The sequence below is a fragment of the Carcharhinus amblyrhynchos genome, chromosome 1 (genome assembly GCF_965287045.1).
Source record: "Carcharhinus amblyrhynchos chromosome 1, sCarAmb.v2.hapA, whole genome shotgun sequence".
NCBI classification, from domain to species: Eukaryota; Metazoa; Chordata; class Chondrichthyes; order Carcharhiniformes; family Carcharhinidae; genus Carcharhinus; species Carcharhinus amblyrhynchos.
The window spans coordinates 155,381,508-155,405,760 of record NC_137324.1 but is presented as its reverse complement, the minus strand read 5'-3'; the positions used below and the strand labels follow the sequence as shown (position 1 = coordinate 155,405,760).

The following is a 24,253-nucleotide window of genomic DNA, read 5'->3' as shown; positions in this document are numbered from 1 at the left end:
ACCCAAAGGAAACCCACCCAGACATGGGGAGAATATTAGAGACACTTGCAGTGGTTAGATGGCTTCAATAACCTCTTTTTTTCCCTGCTTTTCCTCATAAACTGTTTACATCTCCCGGTTCACACAACTGTCAGTACTCTTGTCTCTCTCCACACAGTCACTGCAATTTTTTAAAAAAAATTGGTAATTTTTAAATTTCATTCCACCAATACAAAATTGGTGGCGGGTCCCCTATAATTGCGACCCATAAGCTTTGAAAGAGGGGGCAGCAGGAGCAACACAAAGCGACCCAGACAGACCCTCACTAGCAAGATGCATTTGACTAGCGCCCTTTTAACATTGGTGCGACGTCTTGGGACATTGATGTGGAATAGTCAAACAAACAATGAGGGGAGTCAAAAACAGAACACTGCGAATCTGAAACAGAAATAAAAGACTAGAAAAAAGGCAGCAGGTCTGGCAGCGTCTGAAGAGAGACGGGGTTTAACTTTTGTAGGTCATCAGAACTTTGGTTGTTGAAGTTCAGGAGCTAGTGGAAATCAGATAGGCGCCCTGAGCTGCGTCTGGGCGCGATACGTGATATTGGGGACCGCCTCGACAGCCTGTGCCTGTGTGTGTGTGTTGGCAGCTTGAACTTTCTCTTTCGAAGTGTGACCGAGAAAAGGGGAGGGGGGAAGAGTAACAAACTGCTAACAGGGCATATAGACAGAGAGAGAGAGAGGGAGAGACGGTGCCATCCCCACTCACTCCGGGGAATTTCGCCCATCTGATGCCAACTTTCTAAAGTGCCTGAGTTGCTCATTTGGTTTGTGGGGGAGACAGTAGGGAACATACCCGGAAGATCTATCTTTACACACTGTGGAGACTAGCGGGATTTACCAGCGGCTCGCCGCGACCATGAACACCGAATTGCGGCCACTGCACTCGCTGAAGTGAAGCAGGCGGATGAACCCCCTATTCTGTATCTTCGCCCTAACTCTCACCGGACTGTCGCTTATGCAGTCCGCTCTATTCACACAGGTAATCTTCTTGATTTAAAAAAATCTCTACCTCGAATTACGCGGAGGCATTCTTTAAAAAAAAGTAAAGGGGGCATTTTTTTAAAAAAATAATTAAATGAGGCATTTTTTTAAAAAAAATTAAATGAGACTTTTTTTTGAAAAAAAATAAGTGCACGCTTCATTCCTTTAATTATTGTGTAAAGTTGTATAACCTGAACAGGATTATGGTTGGTTCTTTACCCACCCTATTCCCAGCCAGCTGGCGCACTGAAATTGACTTGTTTTTTTGGACCCTGTTCAGTAGTTGCCACTGAGCAGAGGTTATATTCTCTCTCTGTCCGTATCTGTGTGTGTGTGTCTATAACTCTGGCTGGGTGTGTGTGTGTGTCTCTGTCTCTATAACTCTGGCTGGGAGCGTGTGTGTGTGTCTCTGTTTCTATATCTCTGGGTGGCTGCATGTGTGTGTGTCTCGCTGAATATATATCCCTGGGTGGCTGTGTGTGTGTGTGTGTGTCTGTCTGTCTGTCTCTATATCACTTGGGGGAGGGGTGTCTCTGACTCTATATCTCTGGGTGTGTGTGCGTGTGTGTGTCTGTCTCTATATCTGGGTGTGTGTGTCTCTGTCTCTATATCTCTGAGTGTGTGTGTGTCTCAGTCTCTATATCTCTGGATGTGTGTGTGTGTCTCAGTCTCTATATCTCTGGATGTGTGTGTGTGTCTCGACCTCTATATCTCTGGGTGTGTGTGTCTGTCTGTCTGTCTCTATATCTCTGGGGATGTGTGTGTCTGTCTCTATATCTCTGGGGATGTGTGTGTCTGTCTCTATATCTCTGGGGGGGGGGGGCGTGTTTCTGTCTCTATATCTCTGGGGATGTGTGTGTCTCTGTCTCTATATCTCTGGGTGTGTGTGTCTCTGTCTCTATATCTCTGGGTGTGTGTCTCTGTCTCTATATCTCTGGGGTGTGTGTGTGTCTGTCTCTGTATCTGTGGGGATGTGTGTGTCTCTGTCTCTATATCTCTTGGGGGGGGGAGGTGTGTCTCTTTCTCTATATCTCTGGGGATGTGTGTGTCTGTCTCTATATCTCTGGGGATGTGTGTGTCTCTGTCTCTATATCAGTTGGGCGTGAAGTGAAATCAAAGCGGCTAAAAGTGCGCCTAACCTTAAAGTAACTTGAATCAGTCAGTCACGTTTGAACGCCACCCGTTTACCCAACTCCGCATTAGCAATGACCTGTGTGATTTTTCTAATCGGTGCAAGGGTTCCCTGATTAATAAATGCAGACTCAAGTGAGAGTCCACTTGTTGAAACTTGAGTTCCCTTTGACGCACACTGACCTATGAATTGAATGCACATTTCTCCTGCGGTATAACTGACTGCCAAAGAGAGGGACTTAACAGGGTTATTACAGCACTGAGGAGAAGCCCAACACCCGCTCCTCCCATAATTATTTCCGTGTGATCGGCAGAATCAGCTGTAATCTTTTAACTATTTTCGCAATTACATGAATTTCCAGTTTTTGTCATTTCAGTCACCTTCCCCCGCAGCCCACCCCCCCCCTCCCAACAAACATGGAGTGCTTTCAGTAAACACATCAAAGAAAATGTTTTAACTTCACTCGAATCAGTTGACCTGTTTGGGGGTTGAGAAGTCATTCCCACATTGCGGAATGAGGCCATTCAGCCCATTGAATCGGCACCGACTTTCCAACAGAGGATCTTACCCCCATCTGCTCCACCCTGCAACCTCACTATTTGCCCTACTAATCCCCCTAGCCTACATGTCTTTCATCACTAAGAAGCAATTTAGCATAGCCAATTCACCTAACTTGCACATCTTTGGACTGTGGGAGGAAACCGGAGCACTCAGAGGCACGGTGGCACAGTGGTTAGCTCTGCTGCCTCACAATGCTGGAATGGGTTCAATTCCAGCCTCACGTCACAGTCTGTATGGAGTTTGCACGTTCTCCCCGTGTCTGCATGGGTTTCCGCCAGGTGCTCCGGTTTCCTCCCACATTCCAAAGATGTGTGGGTTAGGTGGACTGGCCATGGTAACTTGGCTCTAGTGTCAGGAATTAGCAGGGTAAATATGTGGGGTTATGGGAATAGGGCCTGGGTGGGATTGTGGTTGGTGCAGACCTGATGGGCCGAATGGCCTCCTCCTTCACTTCAGGGGTTCTATATTTAAAAAAAGAAAACCATGCAGGCACAGGGAGAACATGCAAACTTCACATCCAAGCCAGGTGCTGTGAGACAGCAGAGCTAATCATTGTGCCACTGTGCTGAGGGGAACTTCTCTTCGAATTTGGCAATAGTTCAAAAGAAAAATATTTATTTGGTAATTTTTGCTTTGTGCTCCTTTCAGTTGGAAATTTCAAAATATAAATTCAACTAAAATGCCTTTTAATATGGAAGAATACCAAATAATATTTAGTTCCTGAATTTCATGCCTTGTTAATTTGTTCCTGGTGATTAACATGGTCAAAATCCCAGGACAAGAAAATCTATTTAGCGACCTTCACTTTTATTTCAAGAAAAGTGAAATAAAATACACTAATGTGTAATTACTTAGGTTATCAGTTTGGGACATTGAGTTAGCTTCTTAAGGAAGGTAATCCCATTGGGAGGGGAGAAAATGAGAATTTTTGAGACATTAATGCATAGAAGACTTACTTAGGCACAGCCTCAGAGTAAAGGAATGACCCTTTAGAACCAAGATGAAGGGGAATTTCTTCAACCAGCGGGTGGTGAATCTATGGAATTCGTTGCCTTGGAAAGCGGTGGAAGCCAGATTATTGAATATAGTTAAGACAGAGGTAGATCGGTTCTTGATGGGTAAGGGGATCAAAGGCTATGGGAAAAAGGCGGGAGAGTGGAGAAACCAGCCATGATTGAATGGCGGAGCAGACTCGATAGGCCGAATGGCCTAATTCTGCTCCTATATCTTATGGTGTTAATACCATAATCCTCACATTCTCCCCTCTAAGGATCACCTTCCTTTTAAAAGCTTACTCAAGCTCCTGTACTGACATTCTCTGTAACAACACAGGCATGAATTGCATTGATGTGTTCACCAGAACCTGCATCTCTATTTCACCCATGCCCACAGCGATGAGAGCACAGGAATGCAACGCTTCTCACTCATAGTAATGCACTAGTAACCGCAGTTTGGCAGGGTGTGAAATCCAGAAGGGAAGTATTGTAGAATATTTTTTCCACATTTAAGGCTAAATAATGCTACACACATTTTTGGAATTTTCTTGAAATAAAAGTGAAAGTCGCTAAATAGATTTTCTTGTCCTGGGATTTTGACCACGTTAATCGCCAGGAAATGTTACAGTCTGCAGTCCCCCCACCACCCCTCCAACGTGAATTCAGTGGAACTGAAAGGAAGTGGTTGAGTGAAGTTAAGATATTTAGTGTGATGTTTTTGGAGAAAGTCTCCAAATCAGCATGTTTGAGAGAGAGAGGGGGGAGCTAAAATGCTAACATGCCAAAACCTGAAAGCTCATTTTTTATGAAAATAATTAAAATGTTGATCCTTTGGTGTGAATAAACGGGTATCTTCCACTGCCCCAATTATCCTTAGCAACCCTCCCTCCCCCCCACTCACTATGGCAGCCCATTGTACTGCTATTGAACCATGTGTTGCACATCTTTTTAAATTGAAAATGATTGTTTCAAAGGGGGCAAGTTCCAAAACCAGAGAAGAAACTTGGTGTTCCTTTTAGGAGCAGAAATTTTGCAAGTGAGGATGGATGGCTGCTCAAATCCAAGATGGAAAGATACAACATAATTCTATTACCAGGATGCAGTAACATAAATGTCTATGTGACTGGAGTAGTAATCCAGGTCCCTGGTGCTGTGAGGCTGCAGTCTAACCACTGTGCCAACATGTTGCCCTAATTGATAGTTATTAAGAACCTATTCTGCAATCTGAGAAAAAAAAAGCAAATAGGCATCTCTTGGAGTTCCCTTTTCAGTGCCATTGTTGAAATGGGGATATAGGAAGGCAGTGGTGTAGAAGTATTGTCACTGAACTAGTAATCTGGCAAACTGAATCCCACCGTGGATGGTGAAATTTGAATTCAATTAAAAAAAAAGTAATTAAAAATCTAACCATTGTATATTGTCATAAAAACCCAACTGGTTCATTAATGTCCTTTAGGGAAAGAAATCTGCCAGCCTTACAGGGCCAATAAACATCAGGATAATAAAAAATACGTGCAACATGCTGGAGGTTATTTGAGTTTATGAATAAAGTAAAAATTATACCATATGCCTCAGATCAGATAGTGGGATGCATATCAGCTGATTACTGACTTGTCTGATAAGCAGCACAGAAATAGGCAAAAAGAGCTTACTGTAAAATCCGTACGTAAGTTGCACAGTACCGGCTGAGTATCCTTTATCCAAAAGCCTCAGAGTTGACTGTATTTTGAATTTCAGATCTTTTGTTTTGCAAACCACATATAAACTTACACTATAATAGTCTAAGCTGAGATTACCTCTTATCTAAACAGCTTAAAGTCAGATGTATCACTGAATAATAAGTACAGGGTGCCTGAAAGAATTTCTTCTTGGGATGGTCAACAAAAAAATCACAAGGTGAATTGCGCAGACAAACCAAACCAGACTTCCCGCGCTAAAGGTCAGTGAGGCTCACAAAAAGGTGTGATTTTATTTTTGAATGTGTTCTGTTTTTGGATTTATAGGTAAAGGAAACTCAATCTGTATTTCTTTCAGTTTATCCAGGTTAGGTCCTCTTTCATTTCCCTACAATTTGGTGGACTCAATTTAGTCAATTTTCTATTTGACTTTTTCTTTGCTTGTTTATTTTGGTTTTTAAATTAATTTATATCATGGGAGCCCATTCCTAAGTTCTGTGCTACCTGCATGTAATTTATTACACGGAACCAAGTTCAGTATTGCATGGATCCTTGCAGAACTTATGTACAAAGTCAAAAATAATCTTGAATGTATTCTATAAATCCCCCTCCACCTAAACCATCTCCTACCGCTTCTCAAACTTCATTATGACTGTAACACTACATTCTGCTCTTTCTTGTATTCTTCTTTATGAACGGTATGCTCTGCACAGCTCAGAAGAAACAATACTTTTCACTGTATGTTAATACATGTGACAATAATAAATCATAGAACATAGAACATTACAGCACAATACAGGCCCTTCAGCCCTCAATGTTGTGCCGAGCTATGTCCAATCCCAAGATCAAGCTATCCCCTCCCTATAATTCTGGTGTGCTCCATGTTCCTATTCAATAACCGCTTGAAAGTTCCTAAAGTGTCTGACTCCACTATCACAGCAGGCACTCTATTCCACACCCCAGCCACTCTCTGAGTGAAGAATCTACCTCGGACATCCCTCCTATATCTCCTGCCATGAACTTCATAGTTATGCCACCTAGTAATAGCTACATCCACCCGAGGAAATAGTCCACTCTATCAATCCCTCTCATCATCTTATAAACCTTGATTAAGTTGCCTCTCGTCCTTCTCTGCTCCAAAGAGAAAAGCCCCAGCTCCCTCAACCTTTCCTCATAAGACCTACCCTCCAAACCAGGCAGCATCCTGGTAAATCTCCTCTGCACCTTCTCCAATGCTTCCGCATTGGACCAGAACTGAACACAATATTCCAAATGTGGTCTCACCGAAGTCTGGTATAGTTGCAGCATAACCCCATGGCACTTAAACCCGAACCCCCGTTAATAAACGCTAACACACAATAAGCCTTCTTCACGGCTCTATCCACTTGAGTGGCAACCTTCAGGGATCATTGGATATGAACCCCAAGATCTCTCTGTTCCTCCACATTTCTCAGAACCCTGCCGTTGACCCTGTAATCTGCATTCAAATTTGTCCTGCCAAAATGAATCACCTCACACTTATCAGGGTTAAATTCCATCTGCCACTTTTCAGCCCAGCTCTGCATCCTATCAATGTCTCTTTGCAGCCTGCAAGAGCCCTCCACCTCATCCACTACTCCACCAATCTTGATGTCATCAGCAAATTTACTAACCCATCCTTCAGCCCCCTCTTCCAAGTCATTGATAAAAATCACAAATAGCAAAGAACCCAACACTGACCCCTGTGGTACGCCACTGGTAACTGGCCTCCAGTCTAAAAATTTTCCTTCCACCACCACCCTCTGTCTTCTATGATACAGCCAGTTACTTATCCAACCGGCCAAATTTCCTTCTATCCCACACATCGTTATCTTCTTCATGAGCCTACACTGGGGAACCTTATCAAATGCCTTACTAAAATCCATGTATATGACATCAACTGCTCTACCTTGGTCCACACACTTAGTTACCTCCTCAAAGAATTCAATCAAATTTGTGAGGCAGGACTTACCCTTCATGAAACCGTGCTGACTATCCCAGATTAAACTGCATCTCTCCAAATGGTCATAAATCCTATCTCTCAGGACCCTTTCCATTAACTTACCTATCACTGAAGTAAGACTAAATGGTCTGTAATTACCAGGGTCATTCCTATTTCCTTCCTTGAAGAGACAAACAACATTCGCCACTCGCCTATCCTCTGGCATTATCCCTGTGGACAGTGAGGACCCAAAGATCAAAGCTAAAGGCTCCGCAATCTCATCCCTTGCCTCCCAAAGTATCCTAGGATGTATCCCATCTGGTCCAGGGGACTTATCCACCCTCAGGTTTTTCAAAGTTGCTAATACATCTTCCCTCAGAACATCTACCTCCTCCATCCTATCAGCCTGTATCACGCACTCATCCTCAAAAACATGGCCCCTCTCTTCAGTGAACATATATTCATTCAATGCCTCATCTATCTCTTCTGACTCCATGCACAAGTTCCCACTACTATCCTTGACTGGCCCTAACCTCACCCTGGTCATTCTTTTATTTCTCATATAAGAGTAAAAAGCCTTGGGGTTTTCTTTTATCTGACCCACCGAGGACTTCTCATGCCCCCTCCTAGCTCTCCGAAGCCCTTTCTTTATCTCATTCCTAGCTACCTTGTAACACTCAAGCGACCCAACTGAACCTTGTTTTTTTCATCCTTACATAGGCTTCCTTTTTGCTCTTAACAAGATATTCAACCTCCTTTGTGAACCATGGTTCCCTCACTCGGCTATTTCCTCCCTGCCTGACAGTGACATACCTATCAAGGACACGCAGTATTTGTTCCTTGAAAAAGCTCCACTTTCCATTTGTGCCCATACCTGACAGTTTCTGCTCCATCTTATGCTCCCTAATTCTTGCCTAATCGCATCATAATTACCCCTGCCCCAATTATAAACCTTGCCCTGCCATGTGACCCTATCCCTCTCCATTGCAATAATGAAGGACACTAAATTGTGGTCACTATCTCCAAAGTGCTCTCCCACAAACAAATCTAACCCTTGGCCCGTTCATTACCCAGTACCAAGTACAATGTGGCCCCATCTCTTGTCGGTTTATCCACATATTGTGTCAGGAAACCCTCCTGCACACACTGTACAAAAAATGTCCCATCTGAACTAATCGACCTATAAAGGTTCTGATCAATATTTGGAAAGTTAAAGTCACCCATGATAACTGCCCTGTGAGCTCCACACCTATCCATAGTCTGCTTTGCCATTTCCTCCTCCACATCTCTATTACTATTTGGGGGCCTATAGAAAACTCCTAACAATGTGACCAATCCTTTCCTATTTCTAACTTCAGCCCATGTTACCTCAGTAGGCAGATCCCCCTTGAAATGCCTTTCAGCAGCCGTTAAACTATCCTTGATTAACAATGCTACTCCTCCACCTCTTTTACTGCCTTCCCTACTCTTACTGAAACATCTATACCCTGGAACTGCCAATTCCTGTCCCTGTTCTAACCACGTCTCCATAATGGCCACAACATCATAGTCCCAAATACCAATCCACGCTCCAAGTTCACCTACCTTATTCCTGATGCTCCTTGCATTGAAGCAGATGCACTTCAACCCACCATCCTGTCTGCCTGTACAGTCCTGCGACCTTGGTACCTTCCTCAGTACCTCACGACCCTCAACACTGGCTTTTGCGCTACATCTCATTTTCCCACACCCCCCCCCCCACTGACAAATTAGTTTAAACCCCCCCAAAGAGCAGATGCAAATTTCCCTCCCAGGATATTAGTGCCCCTCTGGTTCAGGTGCAAACTGTCCTGTTTGTACAGATCCCACCTTCCCCAGAATGTGCTCCAATTATCCAAGTAAGTGAAACCCTCTCTCCTACACCATCCCTGCAGCCACATGTTAATCTGCACTCTCTCCCTGTTCCTCAATGCACCAGCACAAATCAAATCATAAAAACCCAGAGGGCCTGGATGACCCTTTGTCAGAGCCAATATTTTGCTTTTATACTTGTGCCTGTAATTTAATTAGCCTAGATTTTAATATCCTTCTGAATAACTTGCATCGAACTCCTTTGAATTTTTATTTGGATATATGGAATAACTCCAGGCTGATTACTCTCTTTTTTTAAAAAGCTTTCCAATTCTCTACATTATGCATGGGATTTTCTGGCCGCACTCATCCCAAAACCAGAAAATCCCACCTGAGGTCAATGGATCTTTCTACGGTACACCCTCTGCACACTACAATTCCCATGACAGGTGGGATGGGAAAATATCCCCCTTCACTTACACCTCCTCCACCCTATGTTATTTTGCCATAGCTACATAACTGTATGCAGGTAACGTACATTTTTGGGACTGTCAGTTGTAGCTGCAAAAATAGCTTTCTATCTTTCTAATTATGAAATATCCCAGAACTACCACTCATCTATTCCGTTTGATAGTGTTGTTGTTTGCTGGCCCCATAATGATTTGCTTCATGGTATTGTGGTATTGCATCTGGTTATCTTCCCTAACCAGTCTCCTCGTTGGCCTCATAAGTATGATGTACGACATACTTAAGAAAGAGATTATACTGGGGAAAGGTAACTCCAACAACAGTTGCATTTATATGGTATCTTTATGTCGAAAAATGCTTAACAAATTTAACAGGTTGGTGATAATAGAGGCTGAGTCAAAGGAAATAGTGACTGTAAGCTTGGTAAATGGGTAAATTGTAAGAATTAAACTTTAAATCTATCTCTTTGGTTGAAGGCGATTTGGAATGTCTTGAGCTTGTTGTGCTATAAAAATGCAAGCTAGTTTTTTCTCCAAGTGTTTCCTTTGACATAAGACTTATCTATTGGCTTTTAAATAATTGAATAATACATGTAATGTAAATTTCTCTTGGTTACCGACCTTTTTAGTTGCAATTCTTTGAGTATAAAAGTTACAAGCCGTGTAAGTATTAGATTTGTCCTGTGGGAGCTAACACAAATTTATCAGAGAATTTGTCTCATTAGTCAAGTCTTCATTCTTTGTTTCTATCTCATCAAAAATAGATAATTTACAGTTATATTGATTCTTTCACTGTCCTACAGCCGTTGAAAGTACTTTTGAGGCACGGTCATTATTGAAGTATGACAATCAATTTGTACAAAGCAAAATCCCATAAAGAGCAATAAGAGATTTGACCAGAATCTCTTAATTAATGATATGGATTAAGGGATAAATATTACATAGAATATACAGCACAAGAGAAAGGTCATTTGGGCCAAACAGTTCAAGCTGGCATTTATGCTTCACTTACACCTCCTCCACCCTATGTTATTTTGCCATAGCTACATAACTGTATGCAGGTTGCCCTTGTGTGCTTATCTAGCTTCCCCTTAAGTACATTTATACTATTTGTGTCAATAAATCACTTTGGCAGAGAGTTCCACATGCTCAGCAATTTGGATGAAAGAGGTTTCTGAATTTCCTACTTGTTTTCTTGGTAACTCTCTGATATAGTTTTGCATTTCTCGTGAAGGAAATGCCCTTTGTTTATGCAATCAAAATCAATTCATAATTTCAAAGACCTCTATTAGATCAACCCTTAGCCTTTTCTTTTCAAGAGAAAAGTGATCCAGCCTTTTCAGCTTGTCCTATTGGGTCTAACCTGCTACGACTGGAAATTTTTTTGCCCACTCTCCAGTTTCAATATTCTTTAAGATAAAATATGGTGACACAATGGTTAGCACTGCTGCCTCACAGCATCAGGGACCCAGGTTCAATACCTGGCTTGGCTCACTGTCTGTGCGAAGTTTGCATGTTCTCCCCATGTCTGCATGGGTTTCTTCCGGGTGCTCAGGTTTCCTTCCGGACATGCTGGTTAGGTGCATTGACCTGAACAGGAGCTGGAGTGTGGCGACTAGGGGAAGTTACATTAACTTAACTTAATATGACAACAAAACCTGCACTTGGTCTAACCAGGTTTCTCTACAAGTTTAGCACATGTTCTGTTCCACTCTATCCCTCTGGAAGTAAACCCTGGTGCTCAGCTTGATTCTGTTATTGCCTTATTGAGTTGTGTCACAACCTTATGTGATTTGTGTATGTACTCCCCGATCTCTTTACTACTTGAAAAATAAGAAACAATGTAACCTCCTTATTTTTCTTGCCAAAATTGACAGCCTCACTCTTTAAGATTTAATTTCTAATTATATACCCATTCTGAAAGTTAATTAATGTCTTTCAATCTGCTGGTTACTAATTCTGTAACTTGTCCCCTGCTACTGCCTGTGTAGATGAACTAAATTGGCCAGGCAGATGGCCCCTGTTCTACCTGGATATCTTCACAAAGAGCCAAATGTGACTTTGATGTCGCATACAAAAGATGGCACCTCTGCCACATTGCTGCACTCTATCAGTATTGCTGTATTCAAATAGCTGGAATGGAACTTAATTGTACCTACAACATCCTGACTCCAGATTGTTACCACTGAGCAACCTCTGATCTCTGGGCTGAATTGACAAGTATTCAAGAGCTGTATGTAAATGATCTGGAGGAAAATGTGGATGGTGTGATTAGTAAGTTTTTGGATGACACGAAGATTGGTAGAGTTGCTGATAGTGCTAGGAATTGTCAGAGGATACAACAGGATATAAATTGATTGGCGACTTGGGCACAGGAATGGCAGATGGAGTTTAATTTGGACAAATGTGAGGTGATGCATTTTGGAGCATCAAATTTAGGTCAGTTCATAACCAATTACTTCAAAACATCTCTCCTGCTCTTGGTCCAAAATCACTTAGAATCATTGAATCCCTACAGTGCAGAAGCCATTCGGCCCATCAAGACTGCACTCACTCTCAGACAGAATATCTTACCCAGGCCCTTTCCCCCCACTCTGTTCCTGTAATCCCACACATTTACCATGGCTAATCCATCCAACCTACACATCTTGGGCCACCAAGAGGTAATTTACATGGTCAACAATCTTAATTTTATGTAAGACCCTCATTCTCAACTCTTCTAGTACCTTACGTTGTCTGTTTCTATCTAATCTGTCCGATCTCTTAATGAGTGCTTATAATTATGAAATCATCTTGTAACCTCCCCTCTACTAAAGAAAATGGTCTCATTTTTCCGACTCACGTTTTATAATAATTCTACCAGTCAACATTCTGATGAACCTATGCTGTATCCTTTCTATTAACACAATATCCTTGCTACGTTGTGAAGCCAATAATCCAGCTATGGTTTTATAGTTCATATAGATTTGTCATTATTCTTGATTTAACATTTTCTTCCCATGGTAAATCCATGGTAATCCTGTGGTATAATGATCAAATGATTTTGTGCTGTATATCTCACAAACTCATGAATGGGCTTAAGGCCGTCATTTCAGCTCTGAAAAGTGCCCAATCTACCTCAGAGGGTATCTCAAAACTTTGAAAACAGGTGAAGCTAGTTGTTTCACACTGCTGCAGTGCAGTGGCAACACAAATGGTATTTGCCACCCACAGAATGCTGCCGACAAACCAGAAAGACATTCTGCCTAGCACACACATGAGTAATGTGTTAGCACATTGTTAACCAGTGCTAACAATAGTTAGCACTGCTGCCTCTCAGTGCCAGGGATCCAGGTTCGATTCTCAACTTGGGACACATTCTCCCTGTGTCTGCGTGAGTTTCTTCTGTGTGCTCCGGTTTTCTCCCACAGTCCAAAAGACATGCTGGTCAGGTGCATTGGCCATGCTAAATTCTCCCTCAGTGTACCTGAACAGGCACCAGAGTGAGGCAACTAAAAGATTTTCACAGTAACAGCATGTCCCCGCTGATGTTTACAATTGACAAGGTACAGACTGTATTGACCCAGCCTATGCTTGCAAATCAAAACACAGGTGTAATTCTGAAATTGTCCAACATTTGCTAAGTAATCCTAAGAATTACGCTGACAATCAATCAGGCTTGCAGTGTGGTGCATTTCCATGTGCTGGAAGCTGTGTGTATTAGTACACATATGACCTTGTTTTTTGTAATGATATAGAGATGTCAGCGTTGGACTGGGATAAACACAGTAAGAAGTGTCACATCAGGTTATAGTCCAGCCAGTTTATTTGATAATAATCCCATAAACTTTCGGAAACAGAGTTCCTTCATCAGGTGTTTGATAGTAATCCCACAAGCTTTCGGAAGCAGTGTTCCCACCTGACGAAGGAACACCATTTCTGAAAGCCTGTGGGATTACTATCAGATAAACTGGTTGGACTATAACCTGGTGTTGTGAGACTTCTTACCTTGTTTTTTGTAGACAGGACTTGTGTACTGTTGTGGCTGTTTCAGCTAAAATAAGTGACAAGCTATTCACTGGTCCATTCCTCAGAACAATGCCTTGATCAATCAGAGTAAAACTGGCAGCTTTAAATTTTCAAACAATGCTTGGCAGTTAACTGTCTGTCACCATTAAGAACATAAAAACATAAGAAGTAGGAGCAGGAGTAGGCTACCTGGCCCCTCGAGCCTGCTCCAACATTCAATAAGATCATGGCTGATCTTTTTGTGGACTCAGCTCCACTTATCCGCCCGCTCACTATAACCCTTAATTCCTTTACTGTTCAAAAATTTATCTAGCCTTGCCTTAAGAACATTCAATAAGGTAGCCTCAACTGCTTCACTGGGCAGGGAATTCCACAGATTCACAAGCCTTTGTGTGAAGAAGTTCCTCCTCAACTCAGTCCTAAATCTGCTTCCTGTTATTTTGAGGCTATGCCCCCAGTTCTAGTTTTACAGGAACATTCTCCAAGGCAATGTGTCTATAAATCAGAGTCACTTGTCAACAATCACCACTCTCTTCTCTTTCAGTATAAAGTTCTTGTTTCCTCTGACATTGGTATGCTTGCCATTGTTCTGATGAGTGCAAGACGAAAAGCTTCGACAAAATGTATTTTTTCAGCAATACTCAAGTTCTGTTGTTACAAATTACTCTGAACTTCCTATTTGTTACAACTGAGTTAACTGAAGTTGGAAAGTAATGGACTCTAAGCTTAACCTGTCTTGTCACCAGGAAGCAGCAATGAGTAAGGCAAACATAATTGTGATCCTCAAAGTCAAAATAATTGCACGCAAGATAAAGAGTGTTCTGCTAAAACTCTTGAACACTGCGGCCAGACTATGCCCTAGTGTTAGCAGGATTTTCCGACAGCATGGCAATTATACTCAGGGAACCAATATCACAGTATAATGGTAAAACTTTATTAAAAGCTGGTAATCAATGGGAGAAATTATGTCGATGGTCTCAGATACAGACTACCTGGACTGTTCAAAAGTTCTAATGTTATCAGTTTAAAAAAAAGATGGTTATACATTTTCTTAATCTGATTCTCCACCTTATATTAGTTTAAAAGGAACTTCATTTAATGTCCATACATCAATATAAATCTTTGTCAGATACTTCAGCCAGTAGCTTTGTACTTTCCAGCATAATGATTTTTCATTCGTCATTTCTAACTGGATATTATTTCAATCTTGGCCAAAACTACTTCTTTGTTGCCTGGATATGGCAGACATTACTGGACGGGCCAATGTGGAAGTTCCAACCTACTCACTGCCAAGTTGAATAGACATGTGTTCCTGCATCCAGGGTCATGTCTAATCTATGTCTGGGCTGTAAATCGATCTATCGATAAAGTTGTAAAATATGTCCCCTCATAATGGTCTCCCAGATGCTAACTAGATGTTCCTAGACCTTTGGCTCTAAACTATTCAACTTTCCCATTCTTTCCCACATCTTGCATTGACTGAAAGTTTAATCACAATAAAATACTTTGAAATGCATTTAAAATATCAATGTATATCAATGCAGTTTTTCGCCACGTAAGTAATAGTGGCGAAAAACTGCAGCAGGCGATGGTGCAGAGGGACCTCGGGGTCCTTGTGCATGAGTCGCAAAAACCCAGCTTGCAGGTGCAGCAGGTGGTCAGGAAGGCGAATGGGATGCTGGCCTTCATAGCGAGGGGGATTGAATATAAAAGTAGGGAGGTCTTGCTGCAGCTGTATAGGGCATTGGTGAGGCCGCAGCTGGAGTACTGTGTGCAGTTTTGGGCGCCGCACCTGCGCAAGGATATTTTGGCCCTGGAGGGAGTGCAGTGGAGGTTTACTAGGCTGATACCAGAGTTGAGGGGGTTGAGCTATGAGGAGAGGCTGAATAAACTAGGCTTGTACTCGCTAGAGTTTAGAAGAATGAGGGGAGATCTCATTGAGACGTATAAGATGATGAATGGGATGGATAGGATAGAGGTGGAGAGACTCTTCCCGCTCAAAAAAGACAGTAGGACTAGGGGGCACAGCCTCAAGATAAAGGGGAGGCGGTTTAGAACGGAGTTGAGGAGGAACTTCTTCACTCAAAGGGTGGTGAATCTCTGGAATTCTCTGCCCGTTGAAGTGGTGGAGGCTGCCTCGCTAAATATTTTTAAGAAGCGGGTTGATGGGTTTTTGATAAGAGAGGGGATTAAGGGTTATGGGGAGAGGGCGGGAAAGTGGAACTGAGCCACAACAGATCAGCCATGATCTTATTGAATGGCGGGGCAGGCTCGAAGGGCTAGATGGCCTACTCCTGCTCCTATTTCTTATGTTCTTATGTTCTTAATGCCTTAAAATCATGGTTGTTTTAATTCTCTAACTGCATTCACATGTGAGTAATCATTCCTCTTCCTACTGTTAGCTCTGTCAGTGCCTGTATTCTGTCTAAACGAAGAGAAATCTGAAATAATCGCTTTCACCTATATAGTCACCGGAAAATAAGGTTGACATTCCAGCTCTCAATTTAGCATAAGTAAGAACATTAATGCCCCAATTTATGTAGAGTATTGTTCAGGAAATTGAAAAGCTCATGTCAAGGTGTCCCTATGCTGTTGGTATTGCCAGCAACAGAATCATATTGATGAATAATGTGGGAGTGAAAATGAATAAGCAAAAATAACATGAAAGCGTGGGTGCAGGAGATTTATGGCAAACAGTAATGATGATACTTAATTATTTTAAAGATGACAGCATTCCAGCCTGAGGGAAAAAAACTGAAAGAAACCTTCACTTTAACCTTAGCAGGTGGGATGACCAGAATCCTTTAGCCTCTAGGCAGAGGTGGTAAGAATAACATAATCATAAAGTAATGGGTGGATTAGAGCAGAAGTGGCATCCAGCCTTTCACTGCAGAAGTTGTGTGATAAATACATAAAGCAAAATCTAATAGCTGTGAAGCAGTTTTGTTTTGGCGTATGGCAAGCAGGTCGGAGGCGAGGTATACAGCAGCGTTTCAAAAAGTCAGCTCACACCACCATCTCGAGGACAACCAGGGATGGGCAATACGTGCTGGTCAGCCAGTCATGCCCATGCCCCACCATTGAGTAAATGAAAGGGAAGGCAGAAGACTGTGTTTTTAGTTTAATTTGATGCAAATTTAAAAACTAAAATGGAACCAGAAGATTCACACTTGTAATTAAACGTGCACAATGATAAATTGAATAACCTTGATAGGTTAATATGTATGAGAAGTTCCTTAAGAAATCTCTCGAGGATTGTTATTTATGTAAAAGGTAATGAGAGCAATTACTTTGACTGTTATTTAAAACAGTGGCCGTAATATAAGTTGTGGAATGTGGCATGTAGATTTGTTCATCCTGTTTGTAGCCTCTCCAGGGATATTGAAAATATAAATACTTCATTATGTAAGAAATCCCAACGATGGCTTTCGATCTTGGAATTTTATATACTTGTCCCAGTCCAATAAAATGCAATAGATGTAGAACCAAGAGCAGGATTAGAGACATTGATAGTTTGTGCCTAAAAGTTCTGCCACTTTCAGTAGGCACAGATTGTCAAAATCCAGAGCAGAAATATTCCAGATGGCACGTGTCTTTATAGTTGTGTTTCTTGATGGTGGAAACAAAAATGCTTGTGATGTGAATGTATTATGGAGATGCATCATGTTATGTTGAGATTATCCTGTATTGCTAAATTTTCTTTCTCCAATTTTGCAAATGATTTAGTCACCCCACAATCACACTATCAGCTGCTAACTGGGCAGTCAGTGGATAGCACTGCAGTCTCACAGCACCAGGGTTCAATTCCCAGCTTGAGTCACGTTTTGTGTGAAGTCTGCATGTTTTCCCCATGTCTGCATGGGTTTCCTCCCACAGTCCGAAAGACGTGCTGGTTAGATTCATTGGCCATGCTAAATTCTCCCTCAGAGTACCTGAACAGGTGCTAGAGTGCGGTGACTAGGGGATTTTCACAGTGACTTCATTGCAGTATTAATGTAAGTCTACTTGTGACACTAATAAATATAGGTAACTTTCCCTTGAAGGCTGTCAGTGGTGTTGCATTGTGGCATTGAATGCAAGTAACTCATAAGATAGCTTGCCTGAATCAGTAATTATTTGTGTATGACTTTGAATAGTAAATGTGGGTGGGCTGTTTATTATGGGTGTGACCCTGTTGTCATGTATTGAGCAAGTGCATTGAGATTGATGTTTGTATTTTGGAGGTTAACATGGATACCTAATTTCCCTGTTCAGTAATTCAAACATAAACTTTCAGTAATTCAAACATAAACCTAGTCCGCTAAAATAACAGCTACAGCTCAGGCACCGACCAATGAAGTTGTGTTGACTCAATTTCATTTTAAATCTTAGCTAAACTCAGAAATAGCAAAGATTTGGTAGCATGTAATTCAATATATGATTTAATTTAATTCCAAACAGACGTCTAATCTTTGGCATACTCAACAGAATCCAAATCCTTAGTGAATAATTCAACACAATATTAACTGGATTCAGTTAAATGCATAGAGTGGCAGTCATAGTCAGATTGCCGTTCTGCTCCTGTTACTTACCTGGAAATGAAACTGTTCCTTTCTTGCCCGACCTCCTGACTCAGGCCGGGTGTGAACTGCGTGGCGCAAGAGATCCCCAAGGCCTTGTGTCGAGGCAGCTGAGACAGAGGAAAGGAAGCCTGCTCCAGCTGTATAACCGCAAGTAGATTTAAAGATCCAGCCAGATTGAGAAGCCAGGGAAAAGGTAGGGGGGTAGGATTGGGGATTTGGTGATGGGATTAGTGGGTTTGGTGATTTTGGGGAAGTCGGGTGGTCGGTGGGGAGGTGCTGGTGGTCAGGGCTGAGGTTGGGTTGAATAGTCGGTGGGGGGTGGTGATTACTGGGTCAGTTCGGAAGGTCAAGTAGTCAGCAAGGGTGGTGGGGGGTGGTTGGTCATATGCAAGGAGCTGAGTGGTCAGCAGCTGTGTAACAGGCAGACAGGTGAATATAGCAGGAGAGTGCCAACTAAGGACCTCTTGTAAGCCTGGAGCAGAAACCTGACTTGGAGCACTTTAATAACACTGTATAAGAGAAGGACTCTCAGAGCATGCAAGAGTGCAACAACCTGAGATTCACCGTGACAGAAGAGGACACCAAGCTCTGAATTCAGAGAAGAACAGTCATTCTGTAAAGAAGACCCTTATCTCGGAGCTCAGAGAGAAGATATCCGTATTGAGTAACTGAAGCCCAGCCAGCTTCATCACCACTGTGGGTAATACCTAGATCTCAGTACTGAGTCTAAGTTGTCTGTGTACTATATTCTCAGAAATCGTGATTAAGCTAGCTCTTCTGAATGAAGTGGAGTTGTACTAAATTGTGGTGTCTTCATTGTGTCTACCTAGGCCGAATGAACAAGGTCTTGGCCAATAGTTTGGCGCCCCCGGGGTGGCCTCGATTAAAATGATCACCTTAAAGCCACAGTCGAGCCGGAACCCCCAAAAGCTTGGTAGACATATGCTAGTGAAGCCTGGGTCTGAGGTACTTCGGAAGCACCTACAGGGAAAAGGGCTAGAGGACACAAAGTTTCTCAAACTCCCTCTCGAGGGTCTGGGGTCCACTGGGAATCTGTTGTGAGTAGAAACTAAGGAACAACTAGGCAAAAGCCACGAAGGCTAAAAAGCCTTTGGGGAGCGTTTGTTTGATTAGGTCTCGCTATGAGGCTGAAAAGGAAAAGAAAACCCTCCAGGAGGGGAAAGACACTCGTAAAAGGCAAGTTGCTGAATTAGAAAAACAACTGAAAGAGGAAGCAAGAAAGGCTGAGGTAAATGTGATCCATGTGACTCTGTTCCAGAGTCAGTGTGACAGAATTTACTAAGAAAAGTAACAGGCAGTGAGAGCGAATCAGAGATCCACTAGTTTATTTGTGAAAATGCGGATCTTAAAGCAGCAGTTACAAAGTCCGACACCAGAACAAGTCAGATCACCAACCAGTGGCGGACCACACAAAATGCTGCAGAAAAATCGAAAGGTTGGCATCGCACCTATCATTCCAGAGAGCAATGATATGCATAAATGGGGCAATGATGTGCTCTGGAGAAATTTAGCAGAAGAAGCATCTGAATGTGAATGACGAGGTGGTGGTTCCCCCTCAAGGGGGACTACCACTTCCCTACCACATCACCGTGGAGCCTACGGCACCTCACCAAACCGTGGAGGAGGATCAACTCTCAGACAACAGATGCCAAGACTGGTATTAGATTATAAAAACTGTATAGAATAGCAGGAGTTATCCTGATCTGTATTTCAAGAAGTGTAATACTAAATGGTGTGGTTTGCTGTTCTTATCATCCTGGGACTGATCGGAGCCTCAGCAGATTCAGTTCATCCGGTGAACTTGTTGAGTGAAGGATCGGTATCCTCGAGTGAACCAAAGGTCACAATAACAACTTTAACATAGAATCATAGAATCCCTACAGTGCAGAAGGAAGCCATTTTGCCCATCAAGTCTGCACCGATCCTCTGATAAAATGTCCCATCCAGGCACTATCTCCGTAACCTCACATATTCACCCAGTTATTCCCCTAACCTGTAATAAGGGGCAATTTATCATGGCCAATCCACCTAACCAGCACATTTTTGGATTGTGGGAGGAAGCCAGAGCACCTGGAGGAAACCCACGCAGACACAGGGAGAATATGCAAACAGTCACCCAAGGCTGGACTTGAACCCATGTCCCTGGCACTCTGGCGCTAACCACCGTGCCACCATGCCTCCAATGTGCTTCGCATGCCTGGTTAATCCCAGTTCTATGCAATTCATCTGGGATTTGATAGATACTCCTGCAGGTGGATTGGGGAACGTGGGATGTCTTCAGTCATGGAACCAGATCACAGAACTTCTGTGTCAGAACTTTTTGACAAACACTGTCTGCAGCCTGATGAAAACGGAATGCTGGAACAGTACAACAACAACTCCAGCATCTGACCATGTGATCCTAAAATTCCAGTGTGAAAATGAGTGATATTAGAGACCTGACTAAAGCCTGGTTTCACAAAGAATCATAAAATCCCTACATTGCAGAAGAGGCCATTCAGCCCATTGAATTTGCCCTATCCACTGTGCCACCTTGCCACTCAAATTCTCCTCATGTCTGCATGGTTTTCCTCCGGGTGCTCTGGTTTCCTCCCACGGTTGAAAAATATGTGGGTTAGGTGGATTGGCTATGCTAAGTTGTCCCTTAGTGTCAGGGGGAATAGCTAGGGTAAATGTGTGTGGATAGGGCATGGGTGGGATTACGATTGGCGCAGATTCAGTGGGCCAAATGGCCTCCCTCTGCACTCTGATTCTATGAATGTGAAGGGAATACTGGGAATGCCCTGGGCATGGCACTAAGGATACATATAATACTATCCATTGCCCCAGGAATTAAGATATTTTCCATAGATAATATTGGGGATATTAAATGGGGAACATTCATACAACAGAAGAACATCCAACTCTGCCATCAGTCTTAAGTGCTCAGTGGTTGGAAATACCCTTTCTAAATGTAAATAGACCAGCTGAATTATTCTATCTATCCAGAAATGAAAGCGATGTGTGGGTGGAAAACCAATGTAATGCCCATAAATTGCATCTTAGAAATAAGTGAGAAGGAAAAGACTTAGTTAAGAATCGGATAAGGGCAGTATATTGGTTTTGGCACTTTATCTGCTGTTACTGATTGTAATGTTAGTAAACCTTAAAAATTTTTTAAAAATCATTTCCTCTGTAGCTCACATCCTTAGCTGATGTCAGTGTTGCCAAGCTGTCTACGAGGAGCCCTTTCATTGCTCCTTCAGTAGCTTCAATAGGGGTTGTTTTATTTTTACTTTGGGAATTAGTTTTATGACCCTGCACTGTCAGGAGGAAGCATGTTTGCAGGTCAGCTGATAGGAGCTCTTTCATTTTCAGTTCTGAGCTGCAGCATTTGGTTTTAGAAGGGACATCAACTAGGAAAGAGGTGTGTCTCTCTCTTTTTCCCTCTCTTCCTCTTTCTCATACACACACTCTCCTCAGTTTTGGGAAATTCTGCTAGTTAGCTGAAAGCCTTCCTGGAGTAGAAAATCTACTGTTGGTCGTTTCACCAGAGTCTCTCTTTGGTGTTCTGGGAAGCTGTTCTGACTTCAAATTGTTCTGAGCATTTCAAGAGGACTGCAACACTCATCCAAAGGACTCAGTTCCAGTATCACGTGAACATTAGTTTTTGCTGTGTTAAACCTGCGGAAGGGTTTTGTCTAAAGGAAGTTTTTGTTTGATTGGAACATCTTAGATATATCTGTCAAGGTTTATACATTATTGTGGTTGCTTTGTGTTTGTCTGTAATTGATAAAAATTATTGCTAGTTTTCTTTCCATACGTGTTAATTATTTTCTTAAATAAACTTTGTTTGACCCTAGTGGGTCATTTGAATCATACCAGAGGCGAACCAGATCATGCTTATCCTAGCTAAATTCAAGGCGAAATTGTATGATTCAGGCAGGCTTCGTAAAACACTGGAGTTTCTGACCTGAACCATCACATGATCAGGCAAAAATCAGACAAAAGCTGTGAGCTCCAAACTATGAAAGAGAGGCTCCTGATATTTTAGCAGGTACACTTGCACAGGTACAAATCCCACTGTTCTAACAACTGATAGTGGAGGAGGAAAGAGCCCATTCTGGTGCACTATCATCACTGTACTGTCTCTGTTTCTCTACCTTAATTGGTTGAATCTGAAACATTCAGGGATACTGAGGATTCTGCCGTTGGGTTAGCTGAACAAGTGACACTGGAATTCAAATACCATCAGCAAAGGCCATTACAAATTCTGAAAGTGAAGATCAGACACTTTAGTTAGCACATTGTAATTTATCTGTAGCCATCTTCTTGCTTGGTTTAATGGTATTATTGCCACAGCTTGCATAGACTTGTAAAATATTCCTTCAACATAATTTCCAGCAATCTACAAAGGTGATTTTATTTTTTTTAAGTCTAACTTTCTAAAATTGATCATCACTACAGATAATCTGACCATTCAAAACAACCGAGTCTATTTTCGTCAACCCTAATCCAGCTGTGCAAATACACCTGAGGAACTAACATTTGCTGATGGCGCAAAGATGGATAGGAGAGTAAGATGTGAAGAGGAGGCTACAAAGGGAGACAGGTTCAGTGAACGGACAAAGGTTTGCCAAATGAAATATAATGGGGAAAATTTGAAATTCTCATTTTAACAGGAAGAATGGGAAAAAAAAGAAGCTGATTAGTTAAATGGTGAGAGATTGCAGAGCTCTGACATTCAGGGGAATCTAGGTGTCCAAATTATGTGGTATTTGTGTTTCAGCGTCGGTGTGATGCTGGATATGTAGACAGTATGTCCCTATGACTGGCCAATCATATCAAACAGCATGCCCCTTCAGCTCTTTGTAACAAAGTTGTGCCTGTACCCAACCAGGCATTGCAATGTCCAACATTAAATGTGATAAGGACTGCACTGGCAACTAATTTAAGTATGGGCAAGGTGATCAAGAAAACATATGGCATGCTTGCCTTCATCGGCCGAGGCATTGCGTACAGGGGTTGGCAAATCATTTGCAGCTATATATAACCCTTGTTAGGCCGCATTTGGAGTATTGCATGCGGTTCTGGTCACCACGAGGATGTGGAAGCTTTGGCGAGAGTGCAAAGAAGGTTCACCAGGATGTGGCCTAGTTTCGAGGGTGCTGGCTATAAGGAGAACTCGAATAAACTAGGATTTTCACTGGAAAGATGGAGGCTGAGGGGAAACCTAATAGAAGTCTACAAAATTATGAGAGGCATAGATAGGGTGGATAGTCAGAGGCTTTTTCCCAGAACGGAGGTGTCAATTACAAGGGAGGACAGATTCAAGGTGAGAGGGGGAAAGTTTAAGGGAGATGTGTGGGGGAGATGTTTTTAACTCTCTCACTATTTAACGAATCAGTTTTAACTTCATGCAGAGTGGTGGGTATCTGGAAACCGCTGCCAGAGTGGGTGATGGAGCAGGCACATTAGCAATATTTAAGAGGCATCTGAATGGGTAAATGAATAGGGAAGGAATAAAGGGATGGAATCCAAATAAGGGCAAAAGCCTTTTTTTAGCTTAAGTAGGGCATAAGGATCAGCACAGGCTTGGAGGGTTGAAGAACCTGTTTTAGCGCTGTACTTTTCTTTGTTCTAGTATCAGTTGGGCTTATAGTGTAGAAGTTACGTATATTCACATTCAGGGCTCTGTCCTTTGCAGACACAAGGAGAATGTCCATATATTGCACCTTTTTCAACTAAACTAAAGCCTGGGGGAGGCAGTCATTCGCTGCTTCATTCTCGTTAGCAATAACTTATCTGATCCAAGATGAACTGACTGGTCTGAATTAAAACAGAAGCTTGGCAATTAACTGCTCCCTGGTGCATTCTCCATGGCAAAGACTCTAAGTGGCAATTCAGACCCTCGAGCCTGCTCCACCATGTAATATAATCATGGCTAATCTAATCTTGGCCTCATCTTCACCTTCCTGCCCACTCCCCATAACCCACAATCCTGCTACTAATTAAAAACCTATCTATCTGCTCCTCAAAT

At 42.3% G+C, this 24,253-nt stretch overlaps 1 protein-coding gene across 1 annotated transcript in view; it reads left to right on the top strand.

Annotated features, from left to right (window-relative positions):
• Nucleotides 1–606: 606 nt before the first annotated feature.
• Nucleotides 607–24,253, top strand: part of LOC145346589 (interleukin-15-like) — a 49,409-nt gene continuing 25,762 nt past the window's right edge. Inside the window, exon 1 of the mRNA XM_080194048.1 lies at nt 607–1,020. Coding sequence (XP_080050174.1) covers nt 946–1,020 — 75 coding nt within the window. The 5' untranslated portion in view covers nt 607–945. The remainder of the gene's footprint in view (nt 1,021–24,253) is intronic.